This window comes from Phyllosticta citriasiana (genome assembly GCF_038021145.1).
Source record: "Phyllosticta citriasiana strain CBS 120426 chromosome Unknown IWZ02scaffold_13, whole genome shotgun sequence".
Taxonomy (NCBI): Eukaryota; Fungi; Ascomycota; class Dothideomycetes; order Botryosphaeriales; family Phyllostictaceae; genus Phyllosticta; species Phyllosticta citriasiana.
In genome coordinates, this window is record NW_027117290.1 from 242,747 (window position 1) to 259,466 (window position 16,720).

The 16,720-nt window shown below is 56.3% G+C and overlaps 5 protein-coding genes across 5 annotated transcripts; all 5 read left to right on the forward strand.

Annotated features, from left to right (window-relative positions):
• The first annotated feature begins 2,043 nt into the window (after positions 1 to 2,043).
• Positions 2,044 to 2,773, forward strand: IWZ02DRAFT_66347 (uncharacterized protein). Its single transcript, XM_066771029.1, has 2 exons — positions 2,044 to 2,231; positions 2,298 to 2,773. The coding sequence occupies exons 1-2, from the start codon at positions 2,169 to 2,171 to the stop codon at positions 2,682 to 2,684; spliced, it is 450 nt and encodes a 149-aa protein (XP_066619554.1). The 5' UTR covers positions 2,044 to 2,168; the 3' UTR covers positions 2,685 to 2,773.
• A 4,321-nt stretch (positions 2,774 to 7,094) lies between these two features.
• On the forward strand, positions 7,095 to 8,138 carry IWZ02DRAFT_383399 (heme peroxidase; the record flags this gene model as incomplete). The annotated part of the gene is made up of 1 exon (XM_066765272.1): positions 7,095 to 8,138. The coding sequence occupies one exon, from the start codon at positions 7,095 to 7,097 to the stop codon at positions 8,136 to 8,138; it is 1,044 nt and encodes a 347-aa protein (XP_066619555.1).
• A 1,380-nt stretch (positions 8,139 to 9,518) lies between these two features.
• Positions 9,519 to 11,387, forward strand: IWZ02DRAFT_66393 (putative glycosyl hydrolase, family 18). Its single transcript, XM_066771030.1, has 3 exons — positions 9,519 to 10,138; positions 10,186 to 11,280; positions 11,333 to 11,387. Exons 1-2 carry the CDS (start codon positions 9,763 to 9,765, stop codon positions 11,124 to 11,126), a joined length of 1,317 nt encoding a protein of 438 aa, XP_066619556.1. The 5' UTR covers positions 9,519 to 9,762; the 3' UTR covers positions 11,127 to 11,280; positions 11,333 to 11,387.
• Positions 11,388 to 12,460: 1,073 nt separating this feature from the next.
• IWZ02DRAFT_66477 (uncharacterized protein) lies at positions 12,461 to 14,278 on the forward strand. The gene is made up of 5 exons (XM_066771031.1): positions 12,461 to 13,155; positions 13,201 to 13,470; positions 13,517 to 13,535; positions 13,852 to 13,981; positions 14,031 to 14,278. Exons 1-5 carry the CDS (start codon positions 12,586 to 12,588, stop codon positions 14,140 to 14,142), a joined length of 1,101 nt encoding a protein of 366 aa, XP_066619557.1. The 5' UTR covers positions 12,461 to 12,585; the 3' UTR covers positions 14,143 to 14,278.
• A 13-nt stretch (positions 14,279 to 14,291) lies between these two features.
• IWZ02DRAFT_383612 (RlpA-like double-psi beta-barrel-protein domain-containing protein-containing protein) lies at positions 14,292 to 15,104 on the forward strand (the record flags this gene model as incomplete). The annotated part of the gene is made up of 1 exon (XM_066765285.1): positions 14,292 to 15,104. The coding sequence occupies one exon, from the start codon at positions 14,292 to 14,294 to the stop codon at positions 15,102 to 15,104; it is 813 nt and encodes a 270-aa protein (XP_066619558.1).
• Between the last annotated feature and the right edge of the window lie 1,616 nt (positions 15,105 to 16,720).

Below are 16,720 nucleotides of genomic sequence, written 5' to 3' on the forward strand. Positions count from 1 at the left end.
TCTCGCGACTTTTTCCTTCCACCTTTCCCGTCCGCCGCGCGTACGCAAGTCGGCCCAGCCCGCTGTCGGATCTCCGTCTCTACTCTTCATGTTCGGGCCACGCGAAAACCACCGACAACTTCGAATCTCCCAAGATATGATGCGAAGATCAAAAGACGTGGAGCCACGGAGATCGGCCAGGCAAGAGAAGGCGAGCGCGAGCATGCTTGGGAATGAGGCTGGGTAGAAATGCCTACTGTTCGATATATTGACCACCTCGAACGAGCCATCTGCAACTCCCCGATTTCTTTTGCAACGAAAGGACCAGGAGACCAGCACAGCTGACCTGAATCTACGATGGACTAGGTAAATTGAAGCGTTGTCCCGACGAGATTTGTCATGTCCTTTCGAGCTTGATGTGTGGGATCAAGCCAACGCCATCAGACTGCAGAGATGTTGAAAGCCCCAAGCGCGAAGCGCCTTTACTGCCTGTCAAATCAGACAACCTGCGCTTACATATTTGTCGCATCCAGGAGACTGCTGCAGCCTGCACTCCTCAGCCATCAAGCAAAGACTCCGAGATCTCGCAGCTCGTCCCAATCCTCTACCGGTCCGGGGTACGCGTGAGTCCCTCTATTGTTACGTCAAGAACAAGTCTCTTGTCTATGTCTTTCAGGGCTTCTTGTAGAAAGGTGACCATGACTCCGACTTCTTTTCGGCACCTCTTTCTCGTCCGAAGGTCCAGCGACAAGTCATGCTCCCCCACGTCGCCTCTCCCAGGACCCAACGTCGATTGCTCTAGAGGCTCTGCCGCGTCCTTGCTGATGCTCGCCTTGTCCACAACCTTGCTCCGGTAGACAGCATAGATTCCTTTGGTCCATGAACTGGGTTTTGATTAAGTTTGGCCTACGATCATGAAATAACTCAATGACCAACACACAGATTTTGCGCCAACAACGGATGCCTAGAAATGAAGCAAGACCAACGCTGGGACAGGGCTGATGCTGTGTAATCTGTCCAGCTCATCAATCAGCGCTCAGCAAAGACCAGGTGCTCTGCATCGCCATGAACCCCCTTTCAAATCCAGCGCGACCCAAAAATGGCGATCTCAGATTTGGTCGCAGTCCTCGTCTCGCCTCGTCCAGCTTCGTCCTGTCCATAATATAATACTGCAGCATGCTTTACTTTGGCCTGCAATCAACCCCCAATAACGAAGAAAACAGACCGGAAAATCAGATATGGGGTTCGCAACCCAGTCGAAGCAGAACAGAGGCCTTGGATGAGCAAATACAGCACTTCGCGCCGCAGTGGCAACAATGGCCTTGCAGCATGTGCGACGCAACACAAACTACGCAAATACGACTCTGGTATGCACCTCGGCACCATGACCATCTTCATAGTGCACTTGATGTCAGCACGGCACGCCAGTCATGTAGCCATGAGAGCCAACACATTTTCTAAGGTGGAAGCGTGTCTGTTATTTTGTTGTTGACTGTCTAATTGGCCTGTCACGAGCTTCAGCAGTGGCTCTGTGACCAGCTCCACTCCGCGGCACCACGTTGCGCCGTTCCGCTTGCAATCTGCTTAACTCCATACCTACCTATCTGCGTTAGTTTCTACACCTGCTGTGCCTAGCGTACCAAACTGCTCGACTTTGGCAGATGAGGATACGGGAAACGCACGTCTACGGCTGACACAAGGTGGTCGCTTCGCAAAGGCACAGTGCGCAGGCAGAAAGATAGGTAACAGATGCAGCGAAGCGGAAGACTCAACCCCCTTGAGATGCCGTGCAGCAGACGGAAGCACAGACAGACACCAAAGCGACGAAAAAGGAAAACAGGGACAACGAATCACTTTTCGAAAGCAGCAGTGTCCTCCTTACCAAGTCGATCGCACAACAGCACAGCCGTACTGCTGCATCGCTGCATCGCGGCGTAGTTTGGGAGGAGGCGGGCATGCGGAAAGACTCGAGAAGCCGGGGCCGAGCCAACACGTCTGTCCGTCGACGGTCCTTGCTAGTCCGTTTCACATACCTGTTCATCCCGGAATGTCCATCAGGTGATGGTGCTTCAACCCGCCCATGGTCAGGTTAGTATCAAAGACTACATACAGGAAAGAAGAAAAGAGGCGTAGTTTCCCTCCGCGGCCCTCGGCTCGAAGGGTTGCACTTCCGTTTGGCCCGGGGCCACATGAGACCTTCGGTTTTGCATACTTCGTTGAGCCCCGGCTCGATGGCTGTCAGCAGCGCAGATGTACGTGGTTGGGTAGATACGTGGGGATAAACCAAACATTGCCGAGCCATAACTAATGAGAAACAGGGACGACGGCGGGACAGACTTGCAGCAGCGGCGGAACGGCATGGCACATGGCATGACAGGACACGACAAAAGCAAAAGTCGATGTGCTCCAAGTCCCGAATGCGATGGTCGCTCGCTCAGTCAGTCAAAGTCAGTCCGTCGCACGCATCCATGCGCTGTAGCCGATTGCTTGGTAGCGGGCGTAGCTCGTGTCATCTCATCGCATCCATGTCCGCGTCTATGGGGCCAGGGTCAGCCCAAGAAGGCAAGATAGGGCAAATACAGGTGAGCAGATGCCATGAAATGCCAGCCTGGCATCTGACTGCCGCCGGCACTTGGTACAGACTGTACGGTGCTGGGCTATCCCTAAGGTCCACCACTGTTCTTGGCTGGGGCGCTCTTGCATGAACTCCGCTCCAAGATTCCTTCCATCCATTTTTCGTCTCCTTTTTTCCTCTGGATCCCGTTTTGAATCTCGTCTTATTCTCTCTTTTCGTCGCAATTCTGCTCCACATCTCCCCCGCTCCAGAGATTAAAAAGCAAGGTGGGCGTGGCGTCGAATTCGCCTACCCGCATCCACCTACGCATGCATGCATGCATGCCTACATGCATCAGCACCCAGTTCTTAGCAACCGGTCCCACCGCTGGCTCCTTCTGCTGTGTCGTAGGGCTGCATAGGCCCCCCTCCGCTCCGCATCCACATCCGTCGCGTGGCTTGCCTCCCACGCCCGCTTCGGGCAATTGCTCACTACCACCGGCAGGCATCGAGGCAGAAACTTACAGCTTCTCGGCAGGAGACGATGCTGCCGCTGATCACTTTGTCCTTCTGCTGTTGCGCGACGCATGCGGCGGCGGAATCGTCCGCCGCAACGCACTGCACCGTACCTCGCGTGTCGTGAGATGAAGGCAATTTCCGAATCGCAGCGTCGCGCAGCTGAATGGTGCTATTTTGGCTACCTTTCATCTATTTCTGCGGACGGGAGGATGCGTGAATGAAGGAACGAGGGGCGAAGCAAGCGAGTGGACCGATGGACACGGAGAAGCAGTACGCTGCCGAGTTGGGGCAGCCAAGTTGTTGTCGTGATGCTTCGACGTGCACTTTTGCCATGGTATGCCTGCGCTGCAGCTTTTCCACACGCACTTCTCGAATCCGTTGGCCGCGACCGGTAAGAGAAAACAAAGTTTGTCCGCCTGTCAGTCGGGATGTATCGCCCCCCATGATCGCTGGCTGATATGCGGCCTGTCGTCTGTGGGCGCATTGCGTTGGTTTGCATCAAGTCTGCAGTTGCTGGGCTACCACTAGGTACCTACCTACCTGACCGGACGGCCATGTCATCAGGTATCGCGGGATCGTGGTTGGGTACGCGGTGCGTTGGTCATGGTCGCGTCAATCCGTCCGGATGTCGCCGCCGTCCACCGTACCTATCGTCCAGACAACGACGCTAGAACGAGCACGATGGTCTCGATCTTGTCAGCGTCCGCTACCCTCGCTCGGTCTCGGTCTCGTCAGCCAACCAGCCAGCCAACCCGCAGAGCTGCTTACTACGGAAACACCCCGAGTGGACAGGCAGTTGGACAGTTGGGCTGTTGGACGGGTGAGTTCGTCAGCCACTGCTCCTCCATCCTCGTCGCTGTCGCCCGTTGTGATGGTCGTGGACAGAAGCAATCAAATCTTTGCCATCCGGTGTTGCGCAGCCACCCAGCTTGCCACTCACGCTCAACTACCCCAACCACCACTCGATCCATTCATCCATTCGCCCGTCATGCGTTGTCATCGCGTTGCGTCTGTGTCGTGTATCCAAACCAAACCAGCCGAGTCGAGTCGACCTAGTTAGGAGGGTGCAGGGATGCGCGTCGGGCTTGGGAGCGGAGATCCGGCGGCGGCGGCGGGGATGAATGCGCCACCACAACCACCTCCACCCACAACCTCCTGTCCCCACCAAGCACGCGCTCCCTCACGCGCTGCGCTGGTCACCTACCTACCTTCACCTTGCTCTTACAGCCAGCCGTTGTTGCTCGATCATGGCGGCGGAGAAAAGCGAGCACGAGCAGTTTGAGGCGTCCGTCGGTGGTGGTGGCACCGCACCACACCGCACGTCAAATGTGGCTTACCTTGGGACAGCCATCCGTTTTCGGCAACAGACGTGAAGGAGGAGGACCGAAGGAAGGAAGGCGGTCGTGGTGTGGGAACGCTTGGCGGTAGTAGGGCTGGACAACACGAGACATTCGTTGCACGCGCTGTCTAAGGTACCTACCGGTCTGCAGGTAGGTAGATAGGCAGGTAGGTAGGTAGGTAGGTAGGTAGGTAAGTACCACCTAGACATCTGCCTGCTGCTTGTGTAGCAGCTGCTTGGTTCTGCTTGGCGGGGAGTCAGCTCTTCTTGTTTCTTGTTTCGTTTCTTGTCGCCTGCTAGGTTTGTTTGATGGCGAAATGGTGCGGCGGCGGCGGCGATGCCGTTCTTCTTCATGATGGAATAGAGGACTGATGACTGGCTGCAATGTAGAAACGACGCCGCCGCAGATGCGAGAGACCAAGCAAGCAACAAACACTCGCATCAATCCATGCCAGTAAGCCGTGTGCACACAACAGACAACACAAGGACCACCGCACTTACCGCATCCAGACAATGCGCGCGCGCGTTGTGGCTGACCAACATCGAATTGGCAATGGCCTCTTTCTCACTCATTTGCCTCGCCAACCCAGTCAACAGCCATCCATCCGCCTCCCCCCGTCCAGCCCATCCCATCCCTTGGCGCAGCCGAGCCAGCGAACGCCATCGGCAAACACCTACCTTGCCTTGCCTTGCCTTGCCTTGCCTTTCCTTGCCAGCCCAGACATGTCAACCAACGCTCGCTCGGCGTCGGTCGGCTTGTTCCTGTTTCTCAGCCCTCATCAGCCATCGTTTTGACTGGGTACTCGGGTACCTAGGTCGGTAGGTAGCAAGGGCTTGGATGTTGCGTCAGATGCCTGCCTGCCTGCCTGCCTGCCCGCCCGCCTGTCTGTCTGTCTGTCTGTCTGTCTGTCTGTCTGTCGGTCGACAACAAACGTAACGTGCAGATGTACTGCAGATACCTTACATGGGAAGCGCGATGTCGATCGCTTTCGTTCGGTAATTAGGTTTGTGGGTTGTGAGTGAGTGGATATGTGTGAGTGAAAGAGTGAGGTAGCGAGGTTCGAGAAGTGAAGCGTGCAAGGCGCCGATGGATGATGCTATTCTATCCATCCGAAGTTTCTGTCTGGCTGTCTGGCTGTCTTGGGTACGTACCTAGGTGGTTGCCTACCTACCTCTCCCTACTTAGGGCAGAAGACAGCAGCAGCAGAAGCAGGCGACCTGGGGCTGCTTACCCATGATGCTGCAAGAAGAAAGAAGCAAGATGGCACAAGGAGGCGCCGCAGCCAGCACAGCGTGGCAACTCACCCTTTGGTTCGCTCGCCGCTCACGTACGGCGCTCGTCGCTATTGCTGCTCTTTGCTCACATACTGCTCACTCATACAACTCACTCGCTACTCACTAGCCGTGCTATTCTGGCCGCCCGTGCTGGCTGTGCTGTCGGCCGCTCAGTCGGTTGGATGGACAAGCAGACTGCGCGCGCGCACAGTAAGGCTGTGCGGTGCGGTAGCACCAACAACACACCCACTCTCTCACCTTCTCACCCACTCTCGCGCGCTCTAGAGCTCGAGCTCGAATCTTGACAAGCTCGACCGAACAAACAACAGCGCGAGAGCGAGCTCGCCTCTCCCTCGAGCTGCCTCGAGCTGAACCACACGCACGTGTGCATACTGCGTGCACTATTGCCCGACGCGCAGGCTGCAATTTCAGACATTCATGCGACGACAATAACGATAACGGCCACGAGACGCGTTGGTCGCGAGCGAGCGACAGACGGGTAGATAGACAAAAAGCTCGTGCAAGACGTGCAACCGAGCTCCGTGGCGCAAGCGTCGTCTTCTTTGCATGTCCCCCACAGCCAGCAGGGCGAGCTAGGTTCGGCGCCCGATACGGTGCGATGCTGGCCCGGCTGGATACATGTGCGGCGTGGCGTTCAGCTAGGGCGTAGGCGTAGGCGGGGGACTGGCGGTGGGTACATGTATGCATGCATGTATGCGCCTTGTCTGCAGCTGTGCCAGCAGCAGCATGCAGGAGAAGGATGGAAAAGAAGATGATGATTACGATGACTCTGCTTCTGCTTGCTTGCTGATGGCTGGCGCGATTCCGGTTGTATGCGCCGCGAGCCCCGTGCCTACCGGTTGGCAGGCCGGGGTTCGTGCAGTGATCATGTTGGAGGTGGTGGTGGTGGTGGTGGTGGTGGTGGTGAGGTGGGTTGGTTGTCAGGGTCGGCCGACGGAGCGAGCGAGCAAGCGAGCTCCCTCTCTACCAAGCAAACTAGCGAAAGATGGTTAGAGTTGGGCGCGCAACAGCAGCACCACCATGGCGGTGGGATTGCTGCTGACGAGAAGAAAATACGCCACACAGCAAGGAACAAGAAAAAGTGGCTGCTGGGTGGTGCGGAGAAAAAAAAAAAAGAGAGAAGTAGAGGATTATGTGATGCCAAAAAAAGAGACTGTGTGATGCATGAGTGAGCATGTTGCGAGACCGACCCAAACACCCGGCCGAGGCCTGACTGCACTGACTGGCGGAGAGTTCTTTTGTATAAGATTCCCCATGAGGAACCTGGGGTCGCTTGCTTCTTGTTGTATTCGAACCATCCACTGCTTCTGCTTATCAACAGACCCTCTACTAGAAGCGCAAGAGACCTTTTTCCTTTTGCTTACTCACACATATCTCTCTTTGGCTTTTAATTTTTTCCTCTTTCGTCATGCATCAAAAGTCTCTCAAGGCGGCAATCTTGCTTGCCTCGGCCTGCGGCAGCACGGCCTTTTCTTTACCATCGATCAAGGGAACGACCCTCTCACGCCGACAGGACGTCAACTCGTCGAGTGATTCTTCCTACGGCTCGGGCGATTCGTCCGACGACGGTTCCTCCTCCGGCGGCTGCCCTGCCATCTGGACCACCATCTCAAGCGACCTGACGAGCCAATTCCTCAGCAACGGCCAGTGCAATGACCTGGCCCGGGGCGCCATCCGATTCGCCTTCCACGACGCGGGCGAGTATTCGCAAAATACACCCTGGTACGCGCCTGCAGCAGGCGGTGCAGACGGATCTCTGCTCCTTGCCGCCGGAGAGATTGACCGCCGCGAGAATGCTGGGCTCCGTCCTTTCTACGACTGGATGACTGGCTTCTACCCCAAGTACTCGGACCAGGTGAGCGCCGCCGACCTCATCCAGTTTGCTGGCGCGCATGCCACCGTGACGTGCCCTGGCGGGCCCGCAGTCCAGGTGCGCGTAGGACGGACAGACACAGATCAATTGGCGCCAGAGGGCTTGCTGCCCCCGGGCTTCGGTCCCGGCAGCGACCACGACTCTCTGCTCCAGTTGTTCCAGGAAAAGGGCTTCAGCGCGGCGGACCTGGCAGCCTTGATCGGCGCCCACAGCGCCAGCAGGGCCTTTGCGCAGGAGCAAAACGGCATCCCGTCCGGCGGCCCGCAAGACTCGACGCCCGGCCAGCTCGACGTCAAGTACTACTCCGAGACGTACAACCCGCCCGAGGGCGTCTACCGCTTCGATTCGGACATCAACCTGTCGCAGAGGAACACCAGCGTCGGATCAGTCTTCCAGTCGTTTGTCGGCGCGCACGGCAAGTGGGCTGCCGCCTTTGTCGGTCCTGCCGCCCAGCTCAGCGTCCTCGGCATCCCGGCAGAGACGGTCGCGGGCTTCGTCGACTGCACCGGCGCGCTCCCGAGCGGCACGTCGGCCAAGCGTGACATCCGGGCCCGCCCAATCAACGACCGCATCAGGTAGAGGGGAGGACGCCACGTGACGGCGCAGTGTTTAGTCGAGGTCATGTGTTGCTATAATTGCTTCCTCTCCTTCTTGTCCTAATCAAGCATCGTGGTCGGCGTGATCATTCCGAGCCTTTCCTAGCTCTTGCGGCGTTGCCGGCGAAAATGGTTGCGGAGGCAAAGTTTCTTCAAGAGCTGGCACAACATTTTTTGCTGCATCGGGACATGAGCGAATAGAAAGAGAGATGTCAAAGGAGGAATTCAATGGCTCTGAGGTTGCATTATCGAAATTCCATCAACACTTGTGCGCCCATGCCATTTTCGGTAGTATTTTTGAAGTCTCGACGCGATGGAATTGTCGCGATTGGGTGGTAGCCGTTGTCATGCTGTAGCAGCATGCGCCCAGAAAAGTCAAAGCCGATGCCGCGCCAGGAGCGTCATGACCGGATAGATTCCCGCCTGTCGAGAGATTGGCGACAGCGGAACGTCAACCAACCAAAGCTCGCGACCTACCTATTCGGTCAATCCACAAAGCGTCAATTGAGAAATAGGCTCTGCGCGACAAGACTGCTTCGCCCACTCGTCAACATCTTGTCGCGCACCTACCGTTTTTGGATGGAACCCTAGTTTGTCATTGGCAGGCCAATCTCAAGTAATCTGGAACGTGCCGGTCCGCTACCCTGCATAAGTTGCGTCGACGGTGATTGTCTGCCGGTGCTTGCCGATGGGAAAGACATGGAAGCTCATGACCCCATATACTACCCCGTCGAGGCAGGAGGTCGTCTTGTTTAGTAGTCGTCTCTTAAACGTGTGGCGCATTTGGACAGAGAGTCGTAGCCTCCCTCGTGTTTCAGTTTCGGGCCAGTCTTATCCCCACGCTTATGCAAGGCAAGACACGCCATGCGCATACGTCAAATCTCCCGGCTAGCGCACAACGACCGTCGAGCAGTTTGTGGCAAATTATTTGCTCGTCCGGATGAAAGCGGAGGGAGGTTTCGTTTCCGTGCGATTGGGGAGCTGAAAGAGTATCCAAGGAGGCTGTCGTCGCAAATGAAACAGAGGGCTGTTGCCAGGAATGGCCGGGATACCCGCTTCGGTAGTCGCTGCATCAACTGGCTCTGCGTATTTTGGCTTCAAGGAACGCTTCGAAAATAGCTGACTTTGCGCCAACCAAAGCAGGTCCGAAAATATATTTTGTCTTCGCTTGCAGTGCTAGGCAGCCTTGACAGGCTGTTGAATCAGGGCGGCCATGTAGAGATGTATACGGCAGGAATAAGGTTTCGTTGCGGCTTGGTATCGCCGGGTTCATGGTCCCAGCCTATAGAAGCTGGGGTTTCGAAGTAAGGTGCCATTGGCCATGGTTGCTCCTACGCAGCCATGACACCAAAACCGGGATGACGTTTATGACTCGACTGCCAAAGAGTCGCGCCATTCCAGGTCACTGAGACAAGTGGTCAAGATGGCTATTAAAGTAGAGCGCGCGCCTTGAAGAGGATAATTGGTTGTGCATATCCACAGGTGCAGACGACGGGATATATCAGGTGCTGCGTATCCATCTTTGACCATCCATTCCTTACCTCCCTTTTCTTGTTGAGGACACCTATCATTCCTCGGCCTCGAGTGTCGACCTCAAACACCACACCATGGTCCAGATTTTGAGATACGGCCTCATGGCCGCGGCAGCGCTGCTGCCCAGCACGACGTCAGCATGGTTCATGATGTACGCGGACCAGTACCACACGGCGGACCTGGGCAACCCGACCCTTAACAGCGGCATCGACCATGCCATCATGGCCTTTTTGCCCGTCAAGGACTTTTTGATTCAGGGAGGCGGAGAGTTCAAGCTGTTCGAGCCTGTCGAGACCTTCCGGGCTCGTTTCCCAGCCGGTGTCAAGGTCATGGCTGCCATTGGCGGTTGGGGAGACACCGACTACTCCACGGCGCTGCAGACTGCCAACGTGCAGACCTTTGCAAAAAATTGCAAGCTGGTCATTGACAAGTACGGTTTGGACGGCCTCGGTACGTTGACTCCTTTCTGTTTTAAGACTTCAATTTACCTTTCGCAGATCTCGACTTTGAGTACGTTGGTGGCAACGGCCCAAATTACAGAAAGGTCCCCAACTCACAAAAGGTGTGGGAGATTGATGCCTTTCCTCCGTTTCTGCAGGCCGTGCGCAACGCCATTGGCAAGGACAAGTTCTTGTCCATTGCCGTTCCTGGCCTGGAGCGCGACATGCTTGCCTTCAACCCCACGACAACGCCCAAGATTGCTGCGCAGGTCGACTCTTTCAACATCATGACGTACGACCTCATGAACCGCCGCGACAGCTACACCAAGCATCACACGGATGTAGTGCACTCCTACAATGCCGTCAAGAAGTATCTGGACATGGGCCTCCCCAAAGAAAAGGCAACCATGGGTTTCGCCTTTTACGCCAAGTACTTTTCGACTGACCCGACCTCGGGCTGCGCCACCACTCCTCTCGGACCGAACTGCAAGACGGTGCCTCTTGAAAATCCCGACGGATCAGACAATGGCAAGTCTGGCGCGCTGCCGTTTGATCTGTCCTCATTGCCGGGCCCTGGCAACCTTCCAACGTCTAATGATGGCACCTGCGGAGCCAGGGTGAAGAAGAGCTGTGCTCCACCAAACTGTTGTAGCTCTGGCGGCTACTGCGGCACGACGAACGACTACTGCGGTCTTGCCTGTATTCCTGGTTACGGTATTTGTTCCGGAGAGAGCGCTGTCCAATCGTGGTCAAGGGCGATTGCGAACCCCAAGGTCGACAACCAGGCCGGAGGACATTACTACTATGACCAGCTCGCCGAGTTATTCATCACTTGGGACGAGCCTGTCCACATTGACGCCAAGTTTGCGCAGATTGTCCAGGGTCTTGGAATCAAAGGCGTCATGGCATGGTCCCTCTCGGAGGACTCGCTGGACAGGCGCCACCTCAAGGCCATCCAGCAGAATGTGAAGAAGTTGGGATTGAGCTCTGTAGCATGAGGGACTTGTAACGGAAGAAATTGTGAATGACGGCAGAAATATAAATTTGGTCGGCGGAACGGCATAGCATGGGCAAACCATGGAGCGCAATCATGAGAATCGTCATTCGACAGTTTCAGGTGAATCGAGTGGTGATTTTGACAAGGCCTTGGAGGTGCCAGTGACGTGATGAGATTGTTATATCACACGAGCTTGCTGGTTTGGAGGTGCCAGTGACCAAGGAAGCTCTAGTTATGATCGACTGGTGGCAGTGTTGGTCCATTTTTGATTGGCGTCCGAGCTGTCAGCCTCTCAGTAATGGAGCCACAAGGCCACGGTCCACGGATGGAGGCGGGTGGTGAAGGGGGTAATAAAGCGCGCCGGGCCGCATCGCCGTTGGGCCGTTGAGCTAGTTTGTTCCTGGAGAAAGAGGCTTGGGCTTGGGGCGGAGGAAAAAGGAGGCAGAGCAGGTTGAAATCAAATGTCTCTGATCATGTCGTGCGGTCTTGGCTGCGGACTTTGTGAGCCGTTGAGTTGTGCAAGGCTGAGACGTGGCGCGCATGGTGGTCGGCAACACGAGGTGTGCTTCCCACGAGGGCGGACGACGAACGAAGCGAGGGAGAGGGAATTGGGATTCGCGAACAGCGCAACCGGAGTCCCACGCCTTCACCCCACACAATGCGGAAATGAGGAACGGCATTCGGCACAGCACGGTCCGGGTGCAGCATCCATGGAGCGGTGAAAGAAGGGGAAAGCCACAAGCGGTGGGCGGCGGGCGGGCGCATGGCACGAGCAAGCGTTTGGCGTTTGGAGGGTGATGGAGTGAGGATGAAGGCGAGAAAAAAGGAGATGATGTGGTCTGGAGATGAGAGAGAAGGAAGGAAACAAAGCTGGAGTCGCGTCCCGTTTGGGTTTAGTCAGGCACGTGAGCTGCTGAATGCCTGACTGCCTGGCTGCCTGACTGCCTGGCTGCCTGACTGCCTGAGCAACTGGCCAATCAGCAGCGCCCGCCAAACGTCAACACCACGCCAAGCAAACGCGTGCAGCACACAGAACACGGCAGCAGACGATACACAGCAGCGGGCAACTTGGCTTACCCACCTTAGAGCTCCCTTCCCTCTGCTCTCGTTTCTTGCATGCGCTTCTCCTGCCCATCAGCGTCATCACCATGGTCCTTATTCTGCTCCTCGTGTTTGTGCAGCCCGCGCACTGATGGACGCACACGCACACCCCGGGGCTAACGCAAAGCAGGCAACCAGACGAGACAGGGACAAATCTCGGCAGCTGCGGCGATCCTCCCTAATCATGGCCCGTTTCAACATGGCCAACACCTACAAAGCCCTCGTCACTCGCTCTCCATCTGCTTCCCACCCTCTCGGCACCCTTTCACTTTGCAGCCCTTTGCTTCTCTGACTTTTCAGAGGTCCATTCTTTCCGTCCGAGCTCTATTCGGGCTGCTGCCACTCTTTTACATCCGAAAATGCGTTTCATCAACTCTGCCGCCGTTGGTGGTGCCATCGTCGCTGGCGCCAGCCTGGCTTCTGCTCAGGAGTACTGCAGCGACCGCCAGACCATCTGGACCACCGAATATGTCACCATGTCCGCCAGGTCTTCGCCCATTCCCGTCCCTCAGGCCAGCACTCCTGTTCCTGTGGCGTCCAGCCCCCAGCCCGTGGCGTCCAGCAGCTCCGTTGGCGGCGGCAGCGCGCCTCCCCAGTCGCCTGCCTACACGCCATCCTACACGCCCCCGGCTGTCCCGTCGTCTCCGGCCTATACCCCTTCGCCGGTCCCTTCGTCCCCGGCCTACACCCCCTCGCCGGTTCCTTCGTCTCCGGCCAGCCCTGAGAGCAGCGCGCCCCCGTCTTCCTCGAGCGTCGCTCCTCCTCCGTCGTCGTCTCCCGTCGAGGTCGACAGCGTCGTGACTTTGAGCTCTACTCCCCTTCCCACCATCAGCTCGACTTCGTCCTTCACTTCGACCATCTACAAGACGACTTCCCAGGTCGACTCCAACGGTGGCACCACTCTCATCACCGTTCCGGAGACCACGACGGTAAGCTTTAATTATATTCGTTCAGAACCCATCTAATTTGTCCAGATCTGCCCCGAGACGTCTTCGACCCCTGCTGCTGGCTCGGGAACCCCGGTTCCTTCTGTCGAGTCGCCGGCTCCTACGCTCGAGACTTCCATTCTGACTTCGGAGACTCCTGTCCCCCAGAGCCCCGCTCCCACGCCGGCGACTTCCGTGGAGACCTCAGTCATTGTGACTCCCCTTACGCAGTACAGCACCTCCACGCTGTACCGCACGGAGACTCAGACAGACCACACTGGCGGCCTGACGACTGTCACCATCCCCCACAGCACCACGGTAAGCAGTATTTGCCCTCTATCAGGAATACTTTCTGATTTAATAGATTTGCCCCGTGACTGCCAGCGAGACTCCGGCCTCTACTCCCCAGGGTCCCGCCTCTACCCCTGAGTCTGTCGTGTCTACCCCTGAGGCCGTCACGTCTACCCCTGAGGCTCATAGCTCGGCCCAGCCCACGCCGGCGACTTCTGTGGAGACTTCTGTCATCGTGACGCCCATTACGCAGTACAGCACTTCCACGCTGTACCGCACGGAGACTCAGACTGATCACACTGGCGGTCTTACCACGGTCACTATCCCCCACAGCACCACGGTGAGCAATATCTTCTCCACTGCTTCAAATCGCGTCTAACCTGAATAGATCTGCCCCGTGACTGCTAGCGAGACCCCGGCCTCGACTCCTGAAGTTACTGGCATCACGCAGTACACGACGTCGACTTTGTACCACACTTCTACGTCGACGGACGCCAACGGAGGTGTTGTCACCGTCACTATTCCCCACAGCACCACGGTAAGATTTTGATTTCGAATTGAGAATTAGCTTTTTCTGACTTTCCCAGGTCTGCCCCGTCACGGCCACCGAGACTTCCGTCGCTGGCGCCTCCTCGAGCTGCAGCTGCACGACCACCAACACGGTCACCGTCGACCCTGAGCCCGTCACTGTTACGGTGACCTCTACTTCCAGCCCCGTCGGCGTCAACGCCGCCGATGTGACTTCTCCCGCTGCTGGCGTTTCTACGCCCGTTGCCATGCCTTCTGTCGACTCGGCCGTTGCTGGTGTCTCTAGCATGCCCGTTCCCGCTGCTTCGTCGCCTGCTGCCATGCCCGTTGTCTCTGGCGCCGCCGTTGGAGGTGCTCCAACTCCCGTTGCTTCTTCGCCTGCCGCCGTTTCGACCGCTGCTGCTGTGAGCACGCCCGCTGCGGCTGCCTCCAGCCCTGCAGCCTCAAGCGCTGCTGGTCTTGTTGGCGGCCTGACCGACACCGCCGGTTCCGCTGCTTCTGACGCCGTCGAGGCCATTGGCGAGGCTGTCTCTGGTACCGCCACTTACTACACCTACGGCACGGACCTTTCCCAGGGAACTTGCTCGTTCTCCGGCTACACTCTGCCCTCGTCCATCTTTGGCACTGCTCTTTCCGACTCTGATTGGGCCTCCGCTGGTAACTGTGGTGCCTGTATCAAGGTCACCGGTCCCCAGCAGAACTCGATCGTGGCCATGATTGTCGACCAGTGCCCCGGCTGTGGCGACCACCATCTCGATCTGTTCCAGGACGCCTTCACCGAGCTCGACTCGCTCTCTACCGGCCGCATCAACGTTGACTGGGAGTTTGTTCCTTGCGGTATCACCAGCGGCATCTCGCTGCTCAACAAGGACGGCGCCTCGGAGTACTGGTTCTCCATGCAGGTCCAGAACAGCAACCTGCCCGTCGAGTCTCTCGAGGTGTCGGTCGACGGCGGCAAGACCTGGACCAACACGACTCGCACCGAGTACAACTACTTCGAGCACGAGAGCGGCTTTGGCCAGGCCACCGTCGACGTCCGCATCACCTCGAAGACCGGCGTCAAGGTCGAGGCCAAGGGCGTCACCGTCAGCTCGTTGTCGTCTCACGATGTTGGCGACAACTTCTCTTCGTAAGCAAAGCAGGATGGTGCAGATGAGGGCGACAATCGGACAATACCCTCGTCCTCTCCTCCTCACTTGGCTGGGCTGCTGGACTGCTACTACTCCTACTACTACTATTACTACTACCCGCCCGCCAGTGGCATTTGCATTGTTGATGGCATTGTTTCATTTTGATGTTAATATTCTCTCTCGTGTCCAATCTCAAACCCAACCTTTTTGTCTTTTTGCATATTGGTCCCGCGCTGTGTTAGTTCATTGTACATTCTTTGTAGTTGCATGTGTCAATGTACCGTACCTACCTCTCTACCTATCTACTTGAGCGTGTCAATCGGATCAGCGTTGTGTTGCATTTGAAATCGTAGCATGGCGTTGCATTTGAATTGAGCGTCGGAGTTGCGTTGCACCATAGCATACCTACCTACCTTACGGTACCTACTTTGTTCTTAGAACTATCGATCCCCATTTACGCCTAGGCACTCGCTCGCTCGCCAGTCCAGCCCAGCACTACTGTTTCTTGGTCTACATGTCAGGCAGCTAGCACAATTCTTCCCTGTCTCGACACCTGGCTTCCCTCCCGTCCCTCTCACACCTCGAAAATCACAAAGCCTTCTTCCTCACTCACACTCTCACATGTTCGCGCCAGAGCGCAGACAGCGGAAATCGTCATCTCCCTTCCCCCCCCCCCCCCCCCCCGCCCACTATCATCATCATCATCTTCGCTCTCAGCACAACAACAAAAGTGTCTCTATAGCACTGGACAACAAACCTCCCTCCCCTCCCCTCCCCTCCCCTCCACAATCTCCGCCTCGCCCAACCCAGCCCAACAACCGAGTCCAAGTGTCCAGAGACGCAAGTACATTGGTAAACCCAGACTCAGACTCAGACTCAGACTCAAACCCAAACGCATTGTTCGCTTTTCTTTGCCCTGCCTCGCCTCACCTCATTATACCCCGCGTGCGCCCTGTACGCAAGAGAGGGAATGAAGGAATGAAGGAAGGGAAAGTGTTCAATCTCGCTTTGTTTCATTTCGCATCGCGTTGTTCCAATTCATTTCATTTCATCTCCTCTCATTTCCATTCCCTTCCTTTCCTTTCCTTTCCTTTCCCTTCGTCACGACAGGCGCGGCCCTCATTGAGCCGTAAGCGGGTCCCCGGCGCAATGGATGAATCACAGGTGTACGCTCGCTCGCTCGCTCATTGCGTCTCTCTTACTTGCTAAATTATTTACTTACTTACAGACCCTGTCATGCTTGCTTTGCCGTGTTCAACGTGAAGCTAAATCACCACACACATACATACATATACACACACTGCCAAGATGCCCTACTCGTCTCATCTCCTTTCCTTCCCTTTCCTCTTATTCCTCTTCTTCTTCCTCTTCCTCTTCCTCCTCCTCTTCTTCTTCTTCATCATCATCATCATCATCATCATCATCATCTTTTTCTTCTTCGCCTCTTTTCTGGGTAGATGGTATTTAGCGTTTTCTTGGTATATGAATAGGTCGTTTTTTTTTTTTTTTTTTTGCATGTCTGTCTGTCTGTCTGCCTGTCTGTCTGTCTGTCTATCTGTCTCTCTGTTTGTCTGTCCGTCCGCCTATCAATCAGGTCGTTGGAGAAAACAGGGAAGACC